The 24,657-nt window shown below is 40.0% G+C and overlaps 1 protein-coding gene across 1 annotated transcript; it reads right to left on the bottom strand.

Moving 5' to 3' along the window:
* Positions 1-1,498: 1,498 nt before the first annotated feature.
* rab11fip4a (RAB11 family interacting protein 4 (class II) a) lies at positions 1,499-24,438 on the bottom strand. The gene is made up of 15 exons (XM_085156009.1): positions 24,074-24,438; positions 12,225-12,312; positions 11,703-11,791; positions 8,889-9,034; positions 8,619-8,780; positions 8,089-8,223; positions 6,845-6,880; positions 6,512-6,620; positions 6,077-6,180; positions 5,692-5,832; positions 4,946-5,027; positions 4,578-4,715; positions 4,300-4,446; positions 1,992-2,135; positions 1,499-1,911 (listed from the first exon to the last, which is right to left on the bottom strand). The coding sequence occupies exons 1-15, from the start codon at positions 24,224-24,226 to the stop codon at positions 1,795-1,797; spliced, it is 1,791 nt and encodes a 596-aa protein (XP_085012135.1). The 5' UTR covers positions 24,227-24,438; the 3' UTR covers positions 1,499-1,794.
* Positions 24,439-24,657: the final 219 nt, after the last annotated feature.

Here is a 24,657-nt window from a genome sequence, read left to right on the forward strand (position 1 = left end):
CCTGCATTAACATATTTGTTACTGTGTACCCAGTAACAAGAGAAGAAGACTACGAATAAGCAACCAGGACCAACTTTGTGGTGCTAAGCGAATGGATTTTATTTACACATCTAGTCACCCATTGCTCCATGTGTGGTACAAAAATAAAAGAAATCAATGTGAACATGTGGATTTTGACAGAACAAGAATGTTTACACCCTATTTTAAAATCATTGTTCCAGGTATATAAACTTTGCCTACGAAACAAGTGTGTTACTATATCACATGCTATGTGCTTTCATAGTTGGGCTACAGTGCAGAACCTGATTTTAAAGGTGCCCCACAGAGTTTTCTTGTAATCTATATTCAATGCAAAGAACATCATTAGTTCACACTGTTAAAATCCTCGAGCTTCACCACATGTGTCACATGTATTCATTTCCTTGCAAAGCTAAATACAATTTCCTGAACCTGAATATTTTCATATTTGGTGAGAAAATTTGGAATAAGCTCAGATCAGAACAGCACGACACGATCTGGACTTGCAGTTTTTATGGTGTGCGCACATTTCTACACATTTATTAATAAATGCATGTTACAGTTCTGGATTCATAGATACACATGCTAATTTGGCTGATATACAAGTACATGTAAGCTATCCAGCTCTGCAGTATGCTGCTCTTCATCTACTAGATTATTTGTGGAAAACACAAATGATTTGGCACATAATTCTGTTCATTGGCACCTTTAAATATCTCTATAGTGAGAAGTCTTCAGAAAGTAAAGGCTTCATGTAGTTACTGACATTAACATTTGGAACTACTACTGAAAACCGATATAAAAGCATATGGTTCAATGTAAACACTGGCTGTGTTCAAACAGCTAAATTAAAGGGTTAGAAATGCAATCAAATGATCACAAGAACTGAAAAGTTGAGTGTCACCAGAAAGGCTTACATCAGTGTTCATGTACTGTGAAGCTATCTACAATCTCTACAGAACAACTAGTTTCTGATTTTACTACAGAAACCTTCCCATTTTATTTGCTTCACTTCTTAAATCTGTTTTCCACTCGGTGCCTGTAGGTGAGTCAAAGACGGTTGTCCAAATTACATAAAATACAGGAAAGATTTTTTTATGTACTTTCAAACATATAGTGATAAACATCGGTGGATAAGATTAAAATGGCAAAGTTGCTCTACAGTGATTCCTTATAAAGACGCGTTTACTTCGGGTGGATGTGGAGACCAGCTGCTGTGGTAATGTACATACATTTGTGTGCAAGTGTCAAACATTCAGGATGTTAGCTGCTATGTAAAGTTGTAATCCTTAACTTTTTAGTGACATCAGATTCTGATTGTACCCAAACCAAAAACTGCCCATTTATTGCATTATCAGTAATTTGTGGTAACATCCACACATTAAAATGTGTTACCAGATTCAAAGTGGTGACACATTAAAGGGATTAAATATGCAGGGTTAGTGTCACCCTCCAAGTAAAAGCAATGACACCCAAAGAGTTGATGCTGAAATGCAGGAAAGCTTTAATGTGAACGGTTTGCTGTACTGCAGTTCACCAACAGAACATTTCCTGCATTTTGTACTGCAGCTTAAGATTTACATCTCACAGGGGGGACCAAACGTGCACAATATCTGTGAAAAAAACATCACTGAGTGAACAATGCGAATGTGTTTGTCTGTAGTGTAAACAGCTCCATCAGCTTCAGCCAGGACAGGAATCTTATGGATTACAACTTTACGGACTAAAGGAAACAGTAGATCAGCACAGCTTCACTAATACAAATGTGCATTGTGTTTAATTCTTGATCTCCAGGATGGAAGGATTGTGGTCGAGAATGGCCAGAATGATTTTGTCCATGTACTGCCTCAGACGCAGGTTGATCTCCTCCTGCTCCTTCAAAGCATCCACAAGCTGAGAGAGAAGAGGAATGCATTACAAGCGCAGTTTTATCAAGAATAACCATTTCATCCAACCAACAGTAACAGACCAACCTCATCTCTGGAAGCGTTGTCAATCTCAGCTGCCAGGCACTGGGCCTTGGTTTGACAGGAGAACAGGTTCTTGGCCTCGTACAAGCTCAGACTGAGAATCTGAGCGTTCAGGTCGTCGTTTTGATCGCGCAGTTTGTGGTTCTCCTACAGACACAAAGGACCCAGTCCTGACTCGATGTGTGTGTGAATTTGAGAAAGCAGTGAGCTTGAAAAATCTCACAAATATAACCGAGCCATATCCATTACATGTGATTAGGATTGCCTGCCTTTGACTGTGGGTGCATATCTCACTCTCCCTCCAAACATCACATACACTTGGGTTTCTCTTTAATTTTTCTGAGTTAAAAGGAAGATTTTTACTTTATGAAAATATTGTTTTAATGATTTAATCAAGTATGAAACCACCGCTGACCAATGCCAGTTTGGCAAAACTGGGTATTAACAGGGAAATGCAGGGTAGCCCAAATGAATGGTCATTACCAGTAATGGGAATAATGGCGTTAAAAGTAACGGTGTTACTTTTTTCAGTAACTATTTTTCGACACACAGACTGTTGAAGCTGTCTTCAGCTTACTGGGAGCTATGGGGGTGAAACAATCGCACAAGTGCTGCTGATTGGCTGAGAAAGAATAGAGTAGTCATGGTTAAACCAATCACATGACCGATTTAAGATGACATAGCAAATCCTAGTTAGTGTGTAGTGTAGTGGATTGTTTTGCTGTGTGTGTCAGAACAATGAGTTGCTGCCATAAAGCCACCAAAGGCAGATAACAGTATAAACGCTGTCTCCAGGTAGAAAACAGGACGAGTGATGCACTTCCTGTTGTCAGGCCTGCAGGTATCAGGCCTGCAGGTATCAGGCCTGTGATGTTCTCCTTTATCTCATAGTGGACAGAAATTATTTTTGCACAAATAGTTCGTGTGGCATCTAATTTGATGCAGAACACCTGATTGTTCTGTAAATAGTTTGAAATTGTTAATAATTTTTTTCTTTAGGTAAATAGCTGCATACAACTTTGTTGTTTGCAAAACTTGTGCATAGATTTGTAAAGTTTACAATGTAGATTTGCATTTCAAATTATGAAAATGATTCGTTTGTGGTTGTTACAGTAAAAAATGCAACTTTTTTCTACTCTGTTTTTTGTCAGATTTCAGATCAATTGTGCTAATGCAGTATTTCAAAATGAAAAAACAAACAAACTGTAAATTCAGACATGTGAGGTTGTGCTGAAAAGAACGATACCAAACAAGGCGAGGTAAACACTTTAAAGGTGAAGCGTAGAGGTAAAATCAAAAGTAGTCAAAAACAGCCACCCTGGACCCCAGAGGGTTAACCATAACGCAATACTTACTTTTCCTAGTAATTAGTTACTTTTATAATATTGTAACTCAGTTACTTTTTTGAAGTAGTAACTAGTAACTATAACTAATTACTTTTTCAAAGTAACTTGCCGAACACTGGAGATTACCCTGTGACTGTTGGGAAGAGAAAAACAGACAAGGACACAACAGAGAGCATTTCTGACCTGACAAAGCGCCATTGGGCTTGCTGTGGACTTTACAACTAAAGACTAATATTTGGCCTCTGCAGCTCAACATAAACGTAGAAGTTTGAAACAGAAATTAATGTAAGAGCAGTTACGAAATGGAGCGCACGTTACAGGCAGAGATGGGCTTGTAACGCGTTACTGTAATCCGATTACTTTTTTCAAGTAACGAGTAAAGTAAGGGATTACTATTGCAAAAACGGTAATTAGATTACCGTTACTTTCCCGTAGGAACGCTGCGTTACTGCGTTACTAAAACCGTGATTTTTTGCAAGAATGTCTCATGACAGTGACGTAAGCGAGCGCGACGTCGTGAAAACAGCTGTGTGCAGATCAACAATGGATCATATATCGAGTGCAGAGAGAGTGTGAGCGTGCAGCGTTTAAAGCGTGGAAGTACTGACCTTACTTTAGGTTTAAATATTAAACTAATTTGTTCCAGTCAGAGAATGTTGCATATAATTAAATTTTTGCTTGATGCATAAAGTTAAAAGATTAAAACTGATAAAACAAGTTTTAAAAAGAGACTTTTCCATTTGATTACATTTTGTATGATGGATTATGCAGAAAAAGTAGAATTGGGCTGAAAGATCTATCGCTTTATCACCTATTCAGGTTGTAAATCGTGTTGTTAAAAAGCAACTAAGTAACCAAGTAACTAAGTAATTAATTACTTTTGAAAATAAGTAATCAGTAAAGTAACAGGATTACTTTTTGGGGAAGTAATCAGTAATTAGTTACTGAGTGTGTTCTGTGTGGACCTGTTTCAGTCGCTTCACTTCATGTTCCATTTCCATCTCCCTGGTTTTGGCGTTAAACTCGGACAGCCCCTTGCCTTTCCCAGGATGTTCCATCTCCAGTTTAAACAACTGCAGATACTCGAGCTCCCGACGGAGATCATCAATCAGCTGCAGACAAAACAGTCGGTCAAACACAACTCTAACATGTTCCACATTAACCTTTTCTTATCTTACCTGGTGACTACAGCGGGAAATGAAGTTATTTTCATAGAAATGATTGCCTGGGAGGAGTGTCTCACCTCCTGCATGGACTCTTTTTCCTTCTGAAACTCGTGACGGTTTTGCCAGAGCTTGTCCATTATCTTCCTGTACAGGTCCATCTCATCTTTCAGCCTCAAACTAGTGTCCTCCAGTTTGTCTGTCACCCTCTGCTTCTCCTGCAAACGAAACAAGTCAGGAAACAGTGGCTGAGAAAAAGAAACACTCGTGCTTTTATGATATATGTAGGAAAATACGCAACATTTGAGATATGGGAACCTAGCAGCAACCAAGATGAGTACAGACAAACTAAAAGAAAAAAGCTTGTCAGGGTGAAACTACTCATGAAGTTTATATAAAATAATAAAATGATTACATCATGATGACACAGGAAGATACTTCAGCATACCTGATCCATTTTTTCAGTCTGAGACTTGAGTCTGCACACATTCAACTTCATCTCTGTGTTCTCTTCTTCTAACTGCTGTAACCTTAGGGTGAACAAACAAACAGCTTTAGTTTGGTATCACAGGTACCCCAGTGAACTTTAACCTCCTAAGACCCGAACTAATTTATGGCGTGCATTTTCAATTTCTCTTTGCTATTTGGGCTGATTGGGACCTGATGAATATAAAAACAAAGAATTACCTGTTTTGTATTGTTTTTTACCAGATTTGTGTTTCTGAGAAAAATTAGATCCATTTGTTTTACATGTTGATAGAAGTGGCAGTATAATGTCCCTGTAAGTGGATATCAGGCCCTTGTAGAGCACAATTTAGTATTTTTGTCTAGACAACCCAAAATGTGTCCACATATATGGACGCCAGGTCCTCGGAGGTTAAAAGACACGAGTAAGGCTTGGTGTTTTTAAAGTGCCAGAACGCTGACCGTCTTTGATCAGCACAGCAGCTTTTAAAATTGCGCTGCACATTTCCTTATTTCCTGTCTTAATAGCAGGCAACGGCAGGGTAACAAGGGTAACAGCAGTTTTATTTCATGAGCCCTACAGCCAATCAGTGTCTGATGGTTACAGAATACCTGCCTTAACAGCAGATGTGTAGTTGATCTTGTGTCAGAGCCAAATCTAGCACCAGTCTGTTTAGGAGTTGGATTATGGGGGAAACTTCCCTTCAAGTAAATTGCTGGTTAGTTTACCTGTTACAGAGCAGCTCTATCTCCGTGTTTCTATCTCTCTCCATCTTGGTGTAAGCCTCCCGGTGTTTCTTCACCTCTTCTTTGAGACTCTCTGCAGACTTTGTCTCTGCATCCTTCACCTGCTCCTCTAGCTCATGAACCCTTGGAAGCAAAAACACAGAAGTCATTCAGACTGGTACAGACTAGTTAGCTAGAACCAAAATGCTGCTCAGGTTTATATAAGATCTACGGACTAATTCACATCACATATATCTCATATCTGCACCACATGTAAAGAATGATCAAACAGGTGCAATTAATGTTATTTGTGTGAAAATAAACACCACGCCTTTTTGTACAGGAACCAAACCCAGCCAAAGCACCCACTCAGCTCAGGTATTCTTACCTGTGCACAAGGTGGGTGTTGTCATGCTTGAGCTTAGACTTGAGGTCATTGTTGGCCAGGCTGTCACTTTCCAGTTCTGTCACCTTTTTCTCCAGGTAGCTGACCTGAGTGACACATCACACAGGTAAGGCCTAAAGGTTAAAGAGCATCTTCTTCATTTGCATACAGACATTCCCAGTATGCCTCTACACAGCCCGTTGTTAACAAGAAATTAATCACCTGTTTTAAATTGATCCATCCTCCTACACACTAACACTATTTTTCCCCACCTCACAGATTTCAATTTATTTCAGCATTGTTTTTATTTTTCATTAGCTAAAACGAGGCTGCTGCTTCACCAGTTAGACTCTTAGTTTGTGACAGTCATTGTTCTGCTCTGGAGATGTGCTATGAGCTAGAGGATCATCCAGCAGGTGAAGATTATTATGCGTTTACTTTCTCTGTGATGTCAAGGTCACAGGAGTCGATGCTGTCTGTGAACAGATCCTCTGTGCTGCTGCCCTGACTGGACCCAAACACGCTGTGATTGGCCTGGAACAGCTGACTGCAGGGAGAGAGAAAACATATTTACACTGCATAAACATGTAAATCCTGTATATGCTTTGCATTAGTGTCTACTACCACCATGTTCTTCAGTGGCTGCATTTTTTATATTGTAATGAGAAAGATGCCAAAACTAAGCAACAGCTTATGATATCTACAGTGCACAGATGATTTAGAGAAGCAAGAATTTAAAAAGGTGCTTTGGAGGAACGTCAGGTCACTCACCGTCCAAATGCTGTGCTGGAAATCTTCCTGTTAGGACTGCAAAAACAGGAGAGGAACCGAGTCACACATACTGACAGTAACACAGGCTTCAACTATCCATTTTAATAATCCAAAAGCCTTTGCTACAACTCTTTTTGCTGGTAGTAAAATTAGTGCGATGACGCCTCTGCTTTCATTCACACAGTGGTTTCAAACAATGTTCTTCTGTGGTTGCCGTACGATACAGTTTCAACCACAGTCAGTTTTCTTGTTTCAGCATCGCACACAAGACACAAAAACTCACAACCAGTCATCCCGCCACATTGGGATACAGTTGCTATAGCAACAACTCGTGCTCACCCTTTGATGTGGATGCAGCATCTGATGTCAAGAATGAATAAGAGGGGATTTAGCTGGATGGCTAAGACGGCTAATCCAAGCTTTGTTACATTAGGGCGATGCTGAGGCAGCAAGAGTCATTTCACTTCATTCCTTCTGTCATTACCAACAGCACCAAAAAAAATAGATAACTGTACGAATGTGCTATACTCACTGGTAATTAAAGCTTGATCTTTTAGGCTAAGCTCTCGCCTCCCTGCCTGCATTAGTACTGATGCTACACCATCAGTCTTACGAACAAGACTGCAGCGTACTTGCAACATCTCTATCTAAACCCAGAGGTTCGAATCCACCGTTTTCTCACTGAAAATGAAGGCCTCATACTTGGAAGTGCTTCCCTGTCTTGAAAGGGTAATCAGGTGTTCCACAGCTAGCATGGTAGCCACGGTGGTCCTCTTGGACCCGGGGTTCAAGGCTGAGCAGTGTGATACCCCAATGATGGGGTATTGTAGCTAGGGTGGCAGAGCGGATCAGCCACCAACCAGAAGGTCGGTGGTTCGATCCCAGGCTGCTCCAGTCTGCATGCCAAATATCCTTGGGCAAGATACTAACCCAATGTTGCTCTCCAATGCATCCATTGGAGTGTGAATGTGTATGAATGTTAGATACTTAGCACTTAAGCTTAGAAGTGCTTGTGTGAATGGGTGTGATTGGGTGAATGAGTGTGATTGGGTGAATGAATTAGCTGTATAAAGCGCTTTGAGTGCTTGGACAGAGTAGAAAAGCGCTATATAAGAACCAGTCCATTTACCATGATGCCCACACACCATTTTTTCTTTTTTAAAAATCTGAAATTCATTCAGTCTTAGGATGAAGACCGTTCCAGGTCACTCCCAGAAATGAACATCAATGAATGTGTGCTCCACCTGTTGGCCTTGAGGTTTCTCAGTCGAGCCTCCAAGTCATTGAGTAGATTCACTTTCTTGCAGCACTGCGAACAGTAGATGTCCAGCAGCTCACTGTTATACAGCTGCCGCATCTTTTGAGGGGTGTGGCCAGCACTGGAATTATAAAGAATGAATTGATTAATGTCCACATATATAATCAAACATAAATAAGCATGTCTGAAAAAGTGAAAGTCAGCTTCTCGCTGTTAGCTATAGATATTTGCAGTGTCTGCTGAGCATATCGGCGTGCGTCAATGAAATGTCTTCCAGTCTCTACTTTTTCAAGCCATGGTTCAGAAAACTTGCAGTACTGTCTAAAACTATGCACTGCATTCAAATCAAGCAGGCCCATTGTTAACAGCCCTGTGCTTTTCCCTTTAGGACAAGCAAACAGCCAAAAAGTCTGATTTGTCCTTTTCTGCATGAAAACTGTGTCTTAAGATATGTTTGTATGTAATTCTGCGTGTGCATACGATTAAGGGAGTGCTTCCTTCTCATCAGACACCAACCTGGAGGGAAGCGAGGATCCAAGATCTGAGAAACCATTTGTTCGTGTTTCTTCTTCAGGGCAAGGGCTGCTGGGAGTAAAATCTACATCCTCCCCTTCACCGTAGTCTTCAAACTGCTCCTCTCTAGAGATGACGGGCGCAGACGCTGAGCCAATCAGGCGGCTAGGGTTGCATTCCAAAACAAAACAATAAAAGGGAAAAGAACAAACCCACAATCAAAAGAAGTTCTAAGCCTTCCTAAAGTCCCAACTCAGACTGGTTATGACTGACCTGCGTTGCTGTGTTGGGTGAAGCGAGTCAGAGCTGTTGGCGTTTTCAGTGCTGCTGTCCATGTCGCACTCGCCATCAGCACACGTGCTTTCCTGGTAGGACCGTGTACACATGATAATTGGAGGGCCAAGCTTTGCCTCACCATTCTGAACATACAAGCAAAATTATGTGAATTAGGATTAAAAATTGAACTTTACAGGACTTCAGAAATAGGAGTAACAGTCACATTAGACACTTCAACACGAGGCATCGCTTCATACAGTAGCAAAACAGGACAAATTGAATTATAAGTTAACTTTACTTTTTTTTTTCAATTTCAAAGCAGAAACTCTTGAGTTCAAAATCACATCATCACACAGATGTTTACTAAAAACACATGTAAACAGTTATTCAAAGAACAGCTAAAATCATGCATGAGATACAAGTCCGATACAGTGCCTATTCACTGATTACACTGAACAACAGATCATCAGCATCTTAACATATAGTTCTTAAAAATAAACATTTCAAATAAAAAATGCCAAGATTATAATCTTGCTTACAAGGAAACTGTCATGAACCACCGTGTGTAAAAACACAAAAGGTGAAGCTGGCGAAGAAAACAGCTGGGGAACAAAACACAGCTGAGAATAATCAGGTAATAAGAGAGGCAGGAAAACTGAACCTTTCAAAGTAAAGGCAGGAAGTAGCTAAAGGGAGAAAACAGGCCAAAATACAAACACAATAAGGTAACGAAAGGCAAAGACAACTAGATATAAGACACGAGGAGCCGAAATAAGCTCAGGGTCACCAGTAACTAAAAATTAAGGCAAAAATGACAAGACTTAAATTACAAAGGAATTAACAGCAACAACACAAACAGAAAACTAAATACTATCAATAAAAGAAACCTAATACAAAGATGACCTCAAACTAGAAAGAATCCCACTGCATTTAGACTAATCCAGGAATGTCAGCCTACATTTATTAAAAGGCTATTTAGAGAAATCAGTCTTGCCTTCCAGTGCTTATTTTAGCAGATTTAATCAAACAATGGAGTTTTAAGGGTTAGACCATAGTTTAAATAGAAGTTTAAAAATGTTTCTGCTTGTAATCTACTGCTGTTTCAATACCGCATCACATACTAACTGTATGAGAGGTACAAACTCAAAGAATTTCAGCTGTTTAAGTTTAATCTCAAGATATTTAAGATCATTTTTATTGTCCAAACATTGGATATTACTAACAATATCCAGTGTTTGGACCTTTGTGATTAGCATTAAGGTTAGCTTTAGGTGTGAGCCAAACATTTTCCCCAGAAATCACTAAAGCAAAGAGGGGAGTTTAAATCAGCGACACAAAGCGACGGCTTTAAGAGAGAAACAGCAGTACAGCCGGTATTCTGACCTGCTCTCGTGATTTGAACAGAATATGATGAAGTTGTATTTGAGGTAGTGTCTGTGGCTGATTTATCATGTGGGAGTTAGCGTGCCCCAGATAGCATATTATTAATAAATCATGCTGCTGTCTGGCTTAACCCCACTGTAGTACCACGACAAGGTCACACCCAAGCGCTCTTTCACACACACAAAGTCAAGTTTCTCATCATTACCAGTAAAAGCTCCATACTCTGTTCTTACTTAGGATTCTGCTGGATTGTGGAAGTATGTTTATAAAGACACAAGACAGACACAATACGGCATCTGAGGGGCTGCTACCCACCTTTCACTCATTAATTATACACATTTTCTGTCTGTGATGACGGGGTGTGGGAGCATATGTATATATATTTATATATATACACACAAACAACATAATATATCCCAATTCATCCACACACAGCAACACCACATAAAATGAAACACAACTTTAAGCTTTGTGCCAGTCTGTGTGCTTTTCCTTTATTGGACTAATCTTCTCTTTCAAAAAGTTAGAAATCAGTTCGTCTGACACATTCGTACAACTTACCAAGTAAGTGTGGACACCATCTCACTCATCTCCACTACAAAGTCACAAATCACACTAATGAGTGTGTACGTGTGAATGCATGGCATCTGCTGTGGTGGAGCTAAAAGCAAAAATCTACTGTATTCCCAGTGCCTGAAGGCTCAGTGTCCTCAGAGCTTAGACACAAATACGACTGCAGCTCCAGCAGTAATGTGGAAAGCACGGCGAAGCTTTAGCTGGGACAAAACCACACCTCGGCTCTCTCTCTCTCTCTCTCGCTCTCCGTCTCGCTCTTGTCTCGCTCATCCTCTTGTTGCTAAGCAACGATCCAGTTAGGCTAATCTCTATGAGGGACATAATCAGCCACGCACAGCAACATACATATCACACAGTAGATTTATGATACAAAAATAATTGAGATATATTTAAGCTAGTACACATGCTAGAAACAGCATCATCAGAGCTGTATGGAAGCCCAGCAGTGCAGGTTTATATAAAAAAATGTTTCTGAAAAGTCAGTCACTATATCATATTTTTGACACTTAAACTCTGGTGTTTAGGTTAGAAATCAGTGCCTCGTGATTTTCATCTATTATGACTATAAATCTAAACCTTGAGAAACGCTGTTCTAAATAAATAAATAAGTAAATTAAAAAAAATAAAAAAATAAAATAAATAAATAAATAAACAGTTATCGATGATCTTAGCTTCACTGCTGAATTATTGCTGTTTCACTCCATGTAAACAACGTCCACTTTCACTCTGACATCTGAGTTTACAAAAACAAAAAAGTGTCTTTAAAATTATTTGCAGTATTAATGGAGACGTTTCAGGGTGTGTTTTCACATCATGCCACAGAATTATGTGCACCATTGAAGATCCAATCACCTGGTATATATAGCCATTGTCTGTGACAGAAGGCTGGCTGGAGGCATGGCTGCGAGGACCCACAGTCATCTTCATTATTTCTTCACAACCTAGGAGGACAAGTGTGGGGAGGAAAGTAAATAATAAGAGGGGAAATAACATAAACAGACTGTTTCCTCTGTAATAAAACCAGTAAGTTTGAGCTACGTGAATAAAGTGGTATCATCTTCAGTGTTTACATGTTTCATTTTATAATATCCAAACTCTTTTTGTCATTTTCAAGGTAAAATGGGCCATGTAGCATTAGAAGAAGAGTATGGAGCAGATTGTTTCCATTCTGACATGAAAGTGCTGACAACACTATGATGTCTGTATAAACAACACAAGTGTGAAGTCAGCAGATGTTTGTCTTAGCTTAGCAAGAAAACTAAATAGTAGAAAACAGTTTACTGAGCTTTAACTAAATGTGACAAGGTTACAAAGTTACAAAGCTCACACATCTTCTCGTGACAGAGAGCAGGACAATCAAAGTCCATGTCTCACCTTTGATAGCAAACACTCCGTGGCAAAAGTCTTTGAAGTTGATTTTCCCATGAGCGTTAGGATCCAGGTACCTCGTCAACTTCTTCACCTGCAAGACACAAAAGTAAAGTCAGCCTTTTCTAAAGGAAACCCGCTTTACTAAAAACACAGAAGGTAACTCGTACCCTTGTTAACTGACATCAGCAAAAATCTTAAAGGTGTGCAGAGAAAAATATTAGACGATTCACACAAGTACATCAACCACGTTTTACTGTTAGAGGCGTCTGAAGAGACACCAGGGTCCAGGTTCACAAAGACTGCCTGTAACTACGGATTACAGAAACCAAACTGCAGACATCACAAAGAACTCCAGATTTATCCTACTTTTTTGGAAAAAGTGGCAGACTGAATAAAAAGTATCGAGTCCCTGTTTTCCCCTCCAGAAGATGCCTGTCTTACAGCAACGGTAAAGTAGGAAACATCCTATTGCGTGAAATTAATAATAAACTGCACAGCTATTACTGATGTCCTTAGATTAGGGCTGTTTTTTTCTCCCATTTTGTCACGGTGCTGGGCCATGAGGGCCAGGGTTTAAGTTCTAATGCATATTTTTGTATCCACATGTGTAGTTTAACGCATCTAGTTGTTTTCTAGTTTGCAGTTTACTTCTTGGTTTCTTTGGATGTATCCCAATTCAGGGTCTGCAGCCTTAAAGTACGCAGCCTCAACGATCCTCAAGGGCCGCGTACTTAAAGACCGCTAAGGCCGGAAGTGCGAGGCTTGTGAAATGGGACGGTCTAGCCTCCGTTGCGCTGCCCAGGTTGCCTAGCAACCATGATACTAACAGCTGGAAACGTTTCATACAGCTTTGTTTGACAGAAATGAAGGAGAAAATCTTTTGTTCATTTGTTTGTTTCTACATGAGCTTTGATCATTCTCTGTAAGATTAAGCTCAGCTATTGAACGGCGTATATTTTAAAGTAAAGGCTTTAAAACTAAGTTAGTACAAACGTCACTAATGTCACATAACTTTGCTGACATGTGGCCAACAGTAATGTTTTAATGTTCTTCGTTATTAAACATTTGCACATAAATAAGTGACATAATATTCAGTACTTAGTTTACTAAGTTACTCTTCGGCCGCCCCTCATCTGCAGTTTTTTTTCGGCAAAATTATCCCCACCCACTGCCACGCTATGCATTCTGGGATATGTTGGGCCACGAAGTCTACACCGCCACGTCCTTAAGATTCAGGGAAATGAAGGACGCATTTGAGGGCCGCATTTGGAGCAGCCTTCGAATTGGGACAGCCTTCGTCGCGTCGCTGTGACGTAATCAGCCTTAAAATGCGGCCTTTAAGGCTGCAGACCCTGAATTGGGATACAGCCTTAGTCCCCTTTGTAATCTCCCTGGTCCGTGTGTCTACCTGTCATGTTTCATGTCTCTGGTTAGGTTAAGTTCATGTTCTATCTCCATGTCTATGTCTCTGTGTTTCCTGTTTTATTTTGAAAGAGTCTGGTCTTTGTTCATTGTAGTTAGTGTTACTCTCCCCTGTATCGTCATTATGTTTCCTTCTAGTCAGCTGTGTACTTCCCCTGATCACCTCATGTGTGTATTTAAGTCCTCAGTCTTCCTTTGTTCGCCGTGTCGTCTGTTCAACTTTCCCCGTGTCACGCCAGGCTTCAGGACTCTGTGCTGGTCATGTCCATGTTACTTACGTGTATACGTTTCATAGTTCCTTGTTGTTCCAGCACAGAGTCCTGTTCACAGTTGCCTCCGTCATGTGCGTCATTGTCACCCTGTCTTAGCTTTCCCTGCTGTCTGAGTTAAGTGTCAGTTCTTAGTTTTCTCAGTTCAGCTTCTAGTTTAGTTTTGTGCTTTCTGTTGTTTGCCACGTTAATCAGCCCAAATAAAGGCTTGCTTTTCGTTTCAAGTTCGGTACTGTCTCCTCGTCTGTGTCTGCACCTGGAACCTCACACTCCCACACTCGGTCCGCCCACCACAGACCGTGACACATTTGATCTTCATACATCAAAATGGAACTTAAAACAATTTTTTTCTATTTATTTGAATCTATATTACTAAAAGAAATAAAAAATATATACAAATTTTATTAAAATAATTGAAAATCTATGTTGTAAAGGAAAAATTTCCCGGAAAAAAATTAATTATCTGGGATGTTTATCCTCATATGCAACTATGAGTACTCTGACAGTACTACTACTACCCTGATATAGACTGTCAGATGTCAGAGTTACGGTGGCCCCTAGAGACAAAGCACGTACAAACTCCAAAACACTTGCAAACTCCAAAACACTTGCAAACTCCAAAACACATGCAAACTCCAAAACACTTGCAAACTCCAAAACACATGCAAACTCCAAAACACATGCAAACTCCAAAACACTTGCAAACTCCAAAACACATGCAAACTCCAAAACACATGCAAACTCCAAAACACTTGCAAACTCCAAAACACATGCAAACTCCAAAACACTTGCAAACTCCAAAACACATGCAAACTCCAAAACACATGCAAACTCCAAAACACTTGCAAACTCCAAAACACATGCAAACTCCAAAACACTTGCAAACTCCAAAACACATGCAAACTCCAAAACACATGCAAACTCCAAAACACTTGTAAACCCCAAAGCACATGCAAATTCCAAAACACAACGGAAGTGCTCCAGGACGCTAGGGGCAGTGTTGAGCTTTTGTTACCTAGTAACTACACAAGCCAGGATGTACCAATGACCGGATTTGGGGTCTGCAGCCTTAAAGTCCGCATTTTAAGGCCGATTACGTCACAGCGACACGACGAAGGCTGTCCCAATTCAAAGGCTGCTCGAAATGCGGCCCTCAAATGCGTCCTTAATTTCCCTGAATTTTAAGAATGGGTCGCTGTAGCCTTCATGGCCCAACATATCCCAGATTTCATAGCTCGCCTGTGGTGTGGATAATTTTGCCGAAAAAAACGGCTGAAGCGGAGCCGCCAAGAGTAAACTTTCAGAAGTAAGTACTGAATATTATGTCACTTATTTATGCGCAAATGTTTTTTATAATGAAGAACATTAAAACATTACTGTTGGCCACATGTCGGGAAAGTTATGTGACATTAGCGATGTTTGTACTAACTTGGTTTTAAAGCCTTTACTCCAAAATATACGCCGTTCAATAGTTGACTTTAATCTTACAGAGAATGTGATGATTTTATGGATAATTAAAGTCAGTCATATATCCACAAACACAACAGGCTGAAAGTCAGTGATGCTGCTCGGTTTGCAGTCCTGAATATCACGGCACAAGCAGGATTCACTGCACTGTTAATGTTAGCTATGTTATATTGCTGCCACTGTTCGGTGGTGTAGAGCCAAACGGACTTTAACGTGTGTTTGAACGAGCTGACGGTTCACTCGTTAAGCTGAAAGAAAGGTGCTTTAATCACAGGAGTCACACACGTGTCCACTGTACCATCTGGGAACTCTTCTTGTTTCGTAATAACACAGTCCTCCTTCTTTTGTGCTGTTTTGTAGCAGTGTATACACCTGAGGCTGTCACCTGTCTGTCTGTCCTGCACTCTCTCTCTTTTTCTTTCTCTCTGATTGTGTAATAAAAGTATGAACATGTATTTATAAGTTACATTTGTGTTTGAATCCTGCAGCTTATCACGCATTTGATTTCCATGTGTGACAACTGCAAGTGTCCAGAGTGAGGACAGACTGAGGGACTCACTGCTGCACATCATCTGTGAGGCTTTGCACCCCTGATGATCCACCAGGACTCAGCAGTGTGTGAGGAAGAGGAGGAGGAAGAGCCAGCAGCAGCTGACAGATGGAGAGAATAGACAGACTGTTCCCTGTTTGTGAAGGACTGCTAGGAAAGTTTAACATAACTAATTGTCTGTCCTGAATCAGTCTTATTAGGTAATGTTCAAATAATTTTATCATTCCAGTGTTTGCAGTGTGGGAGAAAGTACTCAGGGCCTTCAAGTTACACACTATGAAAGGAAGAAACAAGTTTAATATTCAGAAACCTAAAGTATGTATCAGCAGCTGAATGGACCTAAAAATAAATGTTTGTTTCAGTTCTATGAAGCTTTGAGTATTTTGGATTAGTAGCAGTGCTGTGTTTGTTGCATCATATTGCTGTAATTGTTTATATGCTTTATATATTCTGAGGTAAGTTGATCTATAGTGTTACATCATATTCTATAATGATGCTATGTGTTTGTATACTTTCTGCCCAGTTTGACCCATTTAGCAGAAGTCAGCCTGTTTAAGGCTCTGATATCTATTCTGTATGACTTAAAGCAGTTATGACATGGTCTGATTTTCTCACCCAATAAAGGAATATTCAATATATCAGTCTACTCTTCATTTTATCAGAAACAGTTATCACAGCTCATATAATTTCTTTTTACACACGTATGTAAGCAATGAGCCAAATTTAGTAATGCCAACATACTGAAGGAACAACATTTCTCTCTTATATATGATACACCTATATATGCACTGTCAAAGATACTTGTCTTTGAGTGAAGATTTAAGGTGATAAGACCTATAAATAACTGCAACTTGAATCTGTACTGTGGCTCAGTATTTGACACAGAGTTCATGTTCACTGCTGTAATAGCTAATAATGATTAATATAATAACTATAATATTGGCCATATTATATTTACATTACCAAAGTGATATGACTTTAGTCTCATGAACAACATTAGCTAATTGTTATTTACTAACTAATCTTAAATGACTGTTCAGTACAGAAATGAAGCCCAAAAATCATGTTTTACTGTCCTGTGGTCTCAACCTCAGATACTTATCAAATCACACAAAGCTCTTGTAGAAACAAACAAACAAATGAACAAAATATGTTTTCCTTCATTTCTGTCAAACAAAATTGTATGACACGTTACCAGCGGTTAGTATCATGGTTGCTAGGCAACCTGGGAAGCGCGACAGAGACTAGACCGTCCCATACAGACAAACTTGCCGTTTATTTTGCAAATCGAGCTCAACACTGCCCCTAGCGTCCTGGAGCACTTCCGTTGTGTTTTGGAATTTGCATGTGCTTTGGGGTTTGCATGTGTTTTGGAGTTTGCAAGTGTTTTGGAGTTTGCATGTGTTTTGGAGTTTGCATGTGTTTTGGAGTTTGCATGTGTTTTGGAGTTTGCAAGTGTTTTGGCATTTGCATGTGTTTTGGAGTTTGCAAGTGTTTTGGAGTTTGCATGTGTTTTGGAGTTTGCAAGTGTTTTGGAGTTTGCATGTGTTTTGGAGTTTGCAAGTGTTTTGGAGTTTGCATGTGTTTTGGAGTTTGCAAGTGTTTTGGAGTTTGTACGTGCTTTGTCTCTAGGGGCCACCGTACAGAGTCGCCCCTTGGAGGCTCAAATGGAGTCAGACAACTCTGACAACTAAAATCTAAAATGTGACAAATTTGTAGTTTTATTTGTAAAAGTAAAGAAGCTTTTAGGATCGCTGTTCTGTTGACACAAAGATGAAATAAGTCAGAAGAGGATTATAGCTCCAGGTCTGGAAAGTGGTGGAACTACTCTGTGACACAGGCTTTGATCTCGCTCTCAGCTTTCTCAGCGAGGATAAAAAAGATGAAAATAAGAGCTGAGGGTATACTGTGGGACAAGTTGTGTTATATCAGCATCTATAGAAGCACAAACGGACACGTCCTGGAGTTCAGTGTCACGTTATCACAGAGGATTAAATGTAAACGTCAGCAGCTGTCTAACCGGTTCAAAAACCTGAAGACTCTTTAATGTCACACGAGCAGAAAGCAGACACTACAAACCTCTTACAGCATTAGAATTCATGAGAGGCTCTCTTGGGTCATCATTTTCAACTTTAATCCAAAAGACAAAGAAGGTCCATCCAATGCCAACAAAACTTAATGCATGTATATAATAAAACCATGACAACAGTATTTTGTACAAAACCAGAAAGTAGCGCCACTGTGGATCTGACACTCACAGGACGGTTAGACAGGAGAGAGCTTCAGGAACAAATACTCAAAACAGAAATACAGGCTGTATCCCAATTCAGGGTCTGCAGCCTTAAAGGCCGCATTTTAAGGCTGATTACGTCACAGCGACGCGACGAAGGCTGTCCCAATTCGAAGGCTGCTCCAAATGCGGCCCTCAAATGCGTCCTTCATTTCCCTGAATTTTAAGGACGTGGCGGTGTAGACTTCGTGGCCCAACATATCCCAGAATGCATAGCGCAACGGTGGGTGTGGATAATTTTGCCGAAAAAAGCGGCAGATGAGGGGCGCCCGAAGAGTAAACTTTTAAAAGTAAGTACTGAATATTATGTCACTTATTTATGTGCAAATGTTTAATAACGAAGAACATTAAAACATTACTGTTGGCCACATGTCGGCAAAGTTATGTGACATTAGTGACGTTTGTACTAACTTGGTTTTAAAGCCGTTACTTTAAAATATACACCGTTCAATAGCTGAGCTTAATCTTACAGAGAATGATCAAAGCTCATGTAGAAACAAACAAATGAACAAAAGATTTTCTCCTTCATTTCTGTCAAACAAAGCTGTATGAAACGTTTCCAGCTGTTAGTATCATGGTTGCTAGGCAACCTGGGCAGCGCAACGGAGGCTAGACCGTCCCATCTCACAAGCCTCGCACTTCCGGCCTTAGCGGTCTTTAAGTACGCGGCCCTTGAGGATCGTTGAGGCTGCGTACTTTAAGGCTGCAGTCCCTGAATTGGGATACAACCACAGACTGCAGCCAACAGGAGCACACTAGCAATGCAGCCCACTTGAAGAATGACACTGACTATAACTTACTTTGGCATCTTTAAATTACGGATGGTTAAAACTCTTTTTAAAAAAAAAAAATTGGTGTTTTTTCTATGTAGCGTCAGAAAAATGTGAGGAAAGTTAGATCGAGACCACAAACCTGACACAATTATCAATAATTTAATTTTACCTCAGGGTAACGAGACTGCTGCAAGCTCAAACTAATAACAAGAACAAAGGAAGACAACGAGAGGCTACTGGGGAACCAAGTCCACACAAATATAGCACCTCATTGTACTTATACAGGTACCTCGATCTGTCACTAGGTACTGCTGATACTAGGGGCGCTTTTAGCTTCGCTTCCTGTACCTTACAAAGATAAGTTTTCATTCATGTACCTTCATACAGTACTACAGAGTTAAAATAGTGCAAATGTGCAAAATATAAAAAAGTAAGAGAGATGAAAATGGAAATATTCAGCTCAGAGTGCTGAAACATTTCATGTCATGTTTTTACAAAGACTATAAAATGCAGTATTGTATTCAGTGGCTAAAGAAAAGTACAAGAAGCTAATAAACTAAAAGGATTCATATTACGTTTATGGACGCTGCTCTTTGCCAGCCAGCTCTCATATCTCAGATTTTGTGTTTCACAAACATTTAACAACACAGTACATCAGCGGTAGATCTTTCCAATTGGTCTGCAAATTGTTTTTACCATACAGTGAGAAGGTAATTCTGCCAAAGGGGAAAACGACAATGATTCAGTGCCAGGCTTTCAGCCAGGAAACGTATTAGACTCAGCGACTGCGACAAGAGAGATTCTGTGCTAATAAATGTCGCACTTGTTTCACTTAGTGGAGTCCATCTACTTAACATGAAATGTGCAACGCTTCAGAGAGAACAGTGAGAGGAGGGAAGAAAGTAACGTCTAAATATAGAATAGAGAGCTCACCGGATCCCAGTTGGCCGTGTCCACATTAAAGTGATGAATAGTTTAGCCTGCCATGTTGCGTGGACATAGATGAAAAGATATCAGGTGTTTTTGTATGTATAACAAGAAATCAACAGCAATGAAGTATTGGTGGCCTATGTATTAAATAATAATAATGGACTGGATTTATATAGCACTTTTCAAGGCACCCAAAGCGCTTTACAACTCCATTATTCATTCACACACTGGTGGAGGCAGCTACAGTTGTAGCCACAGCTGCCCTGGGCAGACTGACAGAAGCGAGGCTGCCATATCGTCCCATCGGCCAACACCAGTAGGCGGTAGGTGAAGTGTCTTGCCCACGGACACAACGACCAGGACAGAAAGCCCGGGGATCAAACCGGTGACCTTCCGGTTACAGATGCGCTTCCCAACCTCCTGGGCCACGGTCGCCCCATGTGTGCCCATGTTTTTCACATATTGCATTGAAAAGAATAAACCAATCGTTTTGGTTTCATGTTTTATTCATGCTGAATAAAACATGAAGTTCATTTTGTAAATTCTGATCATTCTAATTGTCAAAAAGAGGATAACTGGAGTATAACCAAAGCATGCATCATCTTACTAAGACCGATCTCTCACTCATCACATCTATTTTTCAAAGACCAAAGTGATGACAGAAATGCTCATCTCTATGCTGTTAGTGTCACTGGGTGTTACTATAGGTAATTCTCCTTTATATTATCTATGGTCAGAAGCAGATCAATGAAAAAGCTACATTAGTGTTGCATGCACATACACTCACCAGTAGAGGTGGGAATCACCATACATCCCACGATACGATATTATCACAATACTTAACGCACGATACGATATTATTGCAATTTTTAAAAAATATTTTGCGATATTCAGATTCTGTACATAAAGGTAAACTTTATCAATATTCATTTTATCTAATATCAAAGTCTCACACTCAGTCTTTCTCTCATTTCAGTTTTATTGTTGACAAACTGAACGGTTTGTATTACAGTCTAGTCCAACTTAACTGAACAACCATCTGGTACAATTATAGCTATTCTGAACTATGCAGTTTATGAAAACTATGCAGCCCCTTCAGCAACTGAAGAATTTGAAAGTAAATTAAAACAAAATATAATTTTACATTAAATAAAAAAGTTTTAAACTTAATTAAAATAAAACATGTCTTAAATTAAAATAAGTAAACTGTCATGTTTATTGCTGCCAAAAAAAAGTTAAACACATTTGGACAGTGAAGGAATGTCAGGATTCTTGCTCAGAAAAAGGATCAACATGCTCTGAAGTCAGAGCACAAAAACCTTTTTTGTAACAAAATATCGATTTCTGCTGTCCCTGTATCGATACATTATTAGCAAACAAAATATCACAATACTACACAGTATCGATTTTTTCCCCCACCCCTACTCACCAGCCACTTAGATACAGCTGTTCAAACTGAACATCAATGCAAATAATCTGATCAAATTGAACGGCAGCAGTTCAATGTGTTTAGACATGTGATAAAGACAGCCTGCTTAAGTCCTAATCGAGCACCACAACGGGAAAGAAATGTGATTTAAGTGATTCCAAACATACAGGGTTGTTTGCGCCAGATGGCCTGAGTCCTGTCAGCTAAGAACAGGAAAGTCTGGATACGGTTCACACAGACTCACCAAAACTGGACAGCAGAAGATCAGAAGAATATTGCCTGGTCGAATCGTAACGTTCAGATTATAGGCTCATAATTTTGTATAAACAACATGAAAGCATGGGTCCATCCTGCCCTGCCTTCAGGTTGGTATTGGTAGTTTAATAGTGTGGGAATATTTTCTTATGACACTTTGGGCCCTTTAGTAGCAACTGAGCATAAATCCTACATTGTACCTGAGAGTTGTTGCTGATCATGTGCATCCCTTTATGAGCAGCAGAATGTAACACAAGTCACATATTTCAAACTGGTTTCTTGAACATGACAGGGAGTTTATTGCACTTAAATGGCCTACACAGTCACCAGATATCAGTCCAATAGAGCGTGGGATGGGGTGGAATAGGGGATCTGTAGCAACTGTGTGATATTATCATGTCAACATGGAGTTTCCAGCACCTTGATAATTCTATGCCATGCAGGATTAAGGGAGTTCTGAAGGCAAAATGACATCCAACCCAGTAGTAACGAGGTATACCTAATAAAGAGGCATGCAGGTGTATGGTCGAAATGAGCACAATAGGATTTGTTTATTTTAGATGATAAAATATAAAAATGTACATCTTTATATTATTGTGTATATTTCCAGTTTTTGTGTTTTTATCTGTTGTACAGTGTCCTTGGGTGCTTTGAAAGGCGCTATTTTTAAATAAAATGTATTATTATTATTATTATTATTATCTTTAGCAGTAAATTTCTACACAAAACATACAGAAATATGTCTTCAAAAATATGATGAAATAATACAGGATGTGTGTATAACCCACGATCCACAGACGCTGCTGGAACAAACAGAAATGCAGAGCTGCTGGTGTTGTGAGTTGTTTTGAGCAGCTGAGCAGATCATTTAATTACTTAATAATCAACCAATCCACTTGCTAGTGAAGCTCCCGTTCCCATGGTGACAGAGCACAGAGATGAGTGGAAGTGCACGAGGGGAGGAGCGACATGAGGAAGTAGCTTCATTTTAGCATGGCTGAGCTATTTTTAGTGACATGTCCTGGGTTTTCAGCCGCTGTTGCACTTTAAAGCAAACTCCACAGTCACAAGCAGACATCACTCCACCTCTTCAAATATGTAAACTCAATCAGCAAAGGACTGGAAACACTTGCAGACTAAGCCCACTTAAAGTCATCAGTTATTATTTATAAAGCTTTCTTATTCATGTAAACCTGAACAACAACAAGCATATTTCTAAATAAATTGAAGATATACACTGTGTGTGTGTATATATATATATATATATAGTTAGGTCCCTGGTTCGGGACTATAGCCCTGCTTGGGGTTATTATCATGGCACACAAAAATCATCATCCAATATGGAAAATTATATAATTCTGCTACAGAAAATATTAAATACTCTTTGATAAAACATCACTTCACATATTTGGGGCTGTAATAAAATGTTACATAGCATCACATTTTTCATTAGCTGCTCCCTGACAGCTCAACGGGTCAGACGCATGACAAAGATATGGTGCATCTCCAGGATCAACTCTGACCACTGAAGCAAGGCTCATCGATGGTTAACCACGGTAACTATGTGTGGAAATCTACGTGTGGCTCGGCTTTCTGGCATAATCCCCTTAAACACGCTCGTCCCAGGTGTGGACAAACTGTTTAGCTGCAGCGAAGGTTTCAGGGCGACATTTATCACAGTGTTTTAGGAACAACACAAACACGCTGATATCTGATCTTGCACACAGAATGTAAAGCCATTTCACTTTGTGTGTTTGTTATCAAGGTTAAAATGACAAATGAAATTCTTCACTCCAGTCTAAACATTCAGACTGGAGAACAAAGCACTGCTAGGATCCTGCATTTGCCCACTTTCTTCTATTAGTACAGTCAGTATCTAGGATAATATTACAATATTGTACAATAAAATAGCCAAACATGTTTCTTATCCTGACAAAATCAGAGCACCTGTATTAAACAATATATTTTATAATGCTGCAAAAATCAGATTTCAGAATTGTTTTTTCCCGCACTGACTTTATACAGCCACTGACACTGATGTATTAGTTAACCCCTATTGAGGAGGGGGGATTACAGAAGACCTTCATCATTAATAAAAGTGTAGCTATAAGCAGTAAAGCTGCATTATTAGGCTTTCTAATTTTACAGAGGCTGTAATGCCCCCATTGTCGCCAGTCTTCAGCTTTCCTAATGTTGTGAGGCTGGAACAGTTTAACTGAATGGGAAACGAACAAAGCATGTCAGCCACCACCGAGGATGTCAAGTCTCCTGTAGCCTGTCCTATGTCATACCGCAGCAAATAAGCTGCTGGCACCTCTAACACACCTGTGACTGTTAATAAGCAGGACAGGTTGTCTGTTGTTAAAAGCTCCACGTATTACAGATTCACCATATTGGAAACATTATATGAATATGAATGCAGATGTGCTATTTGTCCTTTGTTACCCAGTCCCTTCCAGTCTCTCACCTCGTCTCCTTGACCGAATTGAAGACCGAGGTCCATCAAGTGCTCCACCCGGATGAAGCCGTCAGCATCCTCGTCACAGACGTCGAAAACCTCCTTGAGCCTCCTCAAAAACTGTAGGAGCTGTTCTTGTTCGGGAAAGACACGTCCTTCCATTATACGGGCTTCGTGCTGCACACACACACACACAGCTTATATTCTGGTTTTCCTCAATCAAACGGACTGTAAGACACCGACTCCGACGGTCGCCATCACCATCCCAGCCTTCAGCTCCGCCGGACCGACTGGTACCGCTACTGTTATACAAGCAGCGCGGCACGCTCAAGAGGCGCGAGGAGTGTCGGAAATACGCGACGACTTACGAGTTCATCACGAGGCATTACGTCACAGGCCAGTTGCTAATTCATAATCCAGGTGCGCTGTCACTTTCCTCCCGCTTTTGACGACAAACTGTATGGAAGCCCAGTTTGGCCAATAATAAAAGAACTATATGACAAACAAGATTGAAATACTCAATCATACCATGTGAGACTATTTACCCTACCACATGAAAACTAAGCAATAAGAATATTTAATTAACATTGGGA

The sequence above is a fragment of the Neolamprologus multifasciatus genome, chromosome 4 (genome assembly GCF_963576455.1).
Source record: "Neolamprologus multifasciatus chromosome 4, fNeoMul1.2, whole genome shotgun sequence".
Lineage (NCBI taxonomy): Eukaryota > Metazoa > Chordata > Actinopteri > Cichliformes > Cichlidae > Neolamprologus > Neolamprologus multifasciatus.

Excerpts from the sequence above, each read along its gene's own strand:
- rab11fip4a (XM_085156009.1), bottom strand. The coding sequence starts at position 24,226 with ATGGAAGGACGTGTCTTTCCCGAACAAGAACAGCTCCTACAGTTTTTG. Across the intron at positions 11,792-12,224 it reads CGGAGTGTTTGCTATCAAAG|GTTGTGAAGAAATAATGAAG; the intron begins GTGAGACATGGA and ends TTGTCCTCCTAG. Across the intron at positions 8,224-8,618 it reads GGATCCTCGCTTCCCTCCAG|TGCTGGCCACACCCCTCAAA; the intron begins GTTGGTGTCTGA and ends TTATAATTCCAG.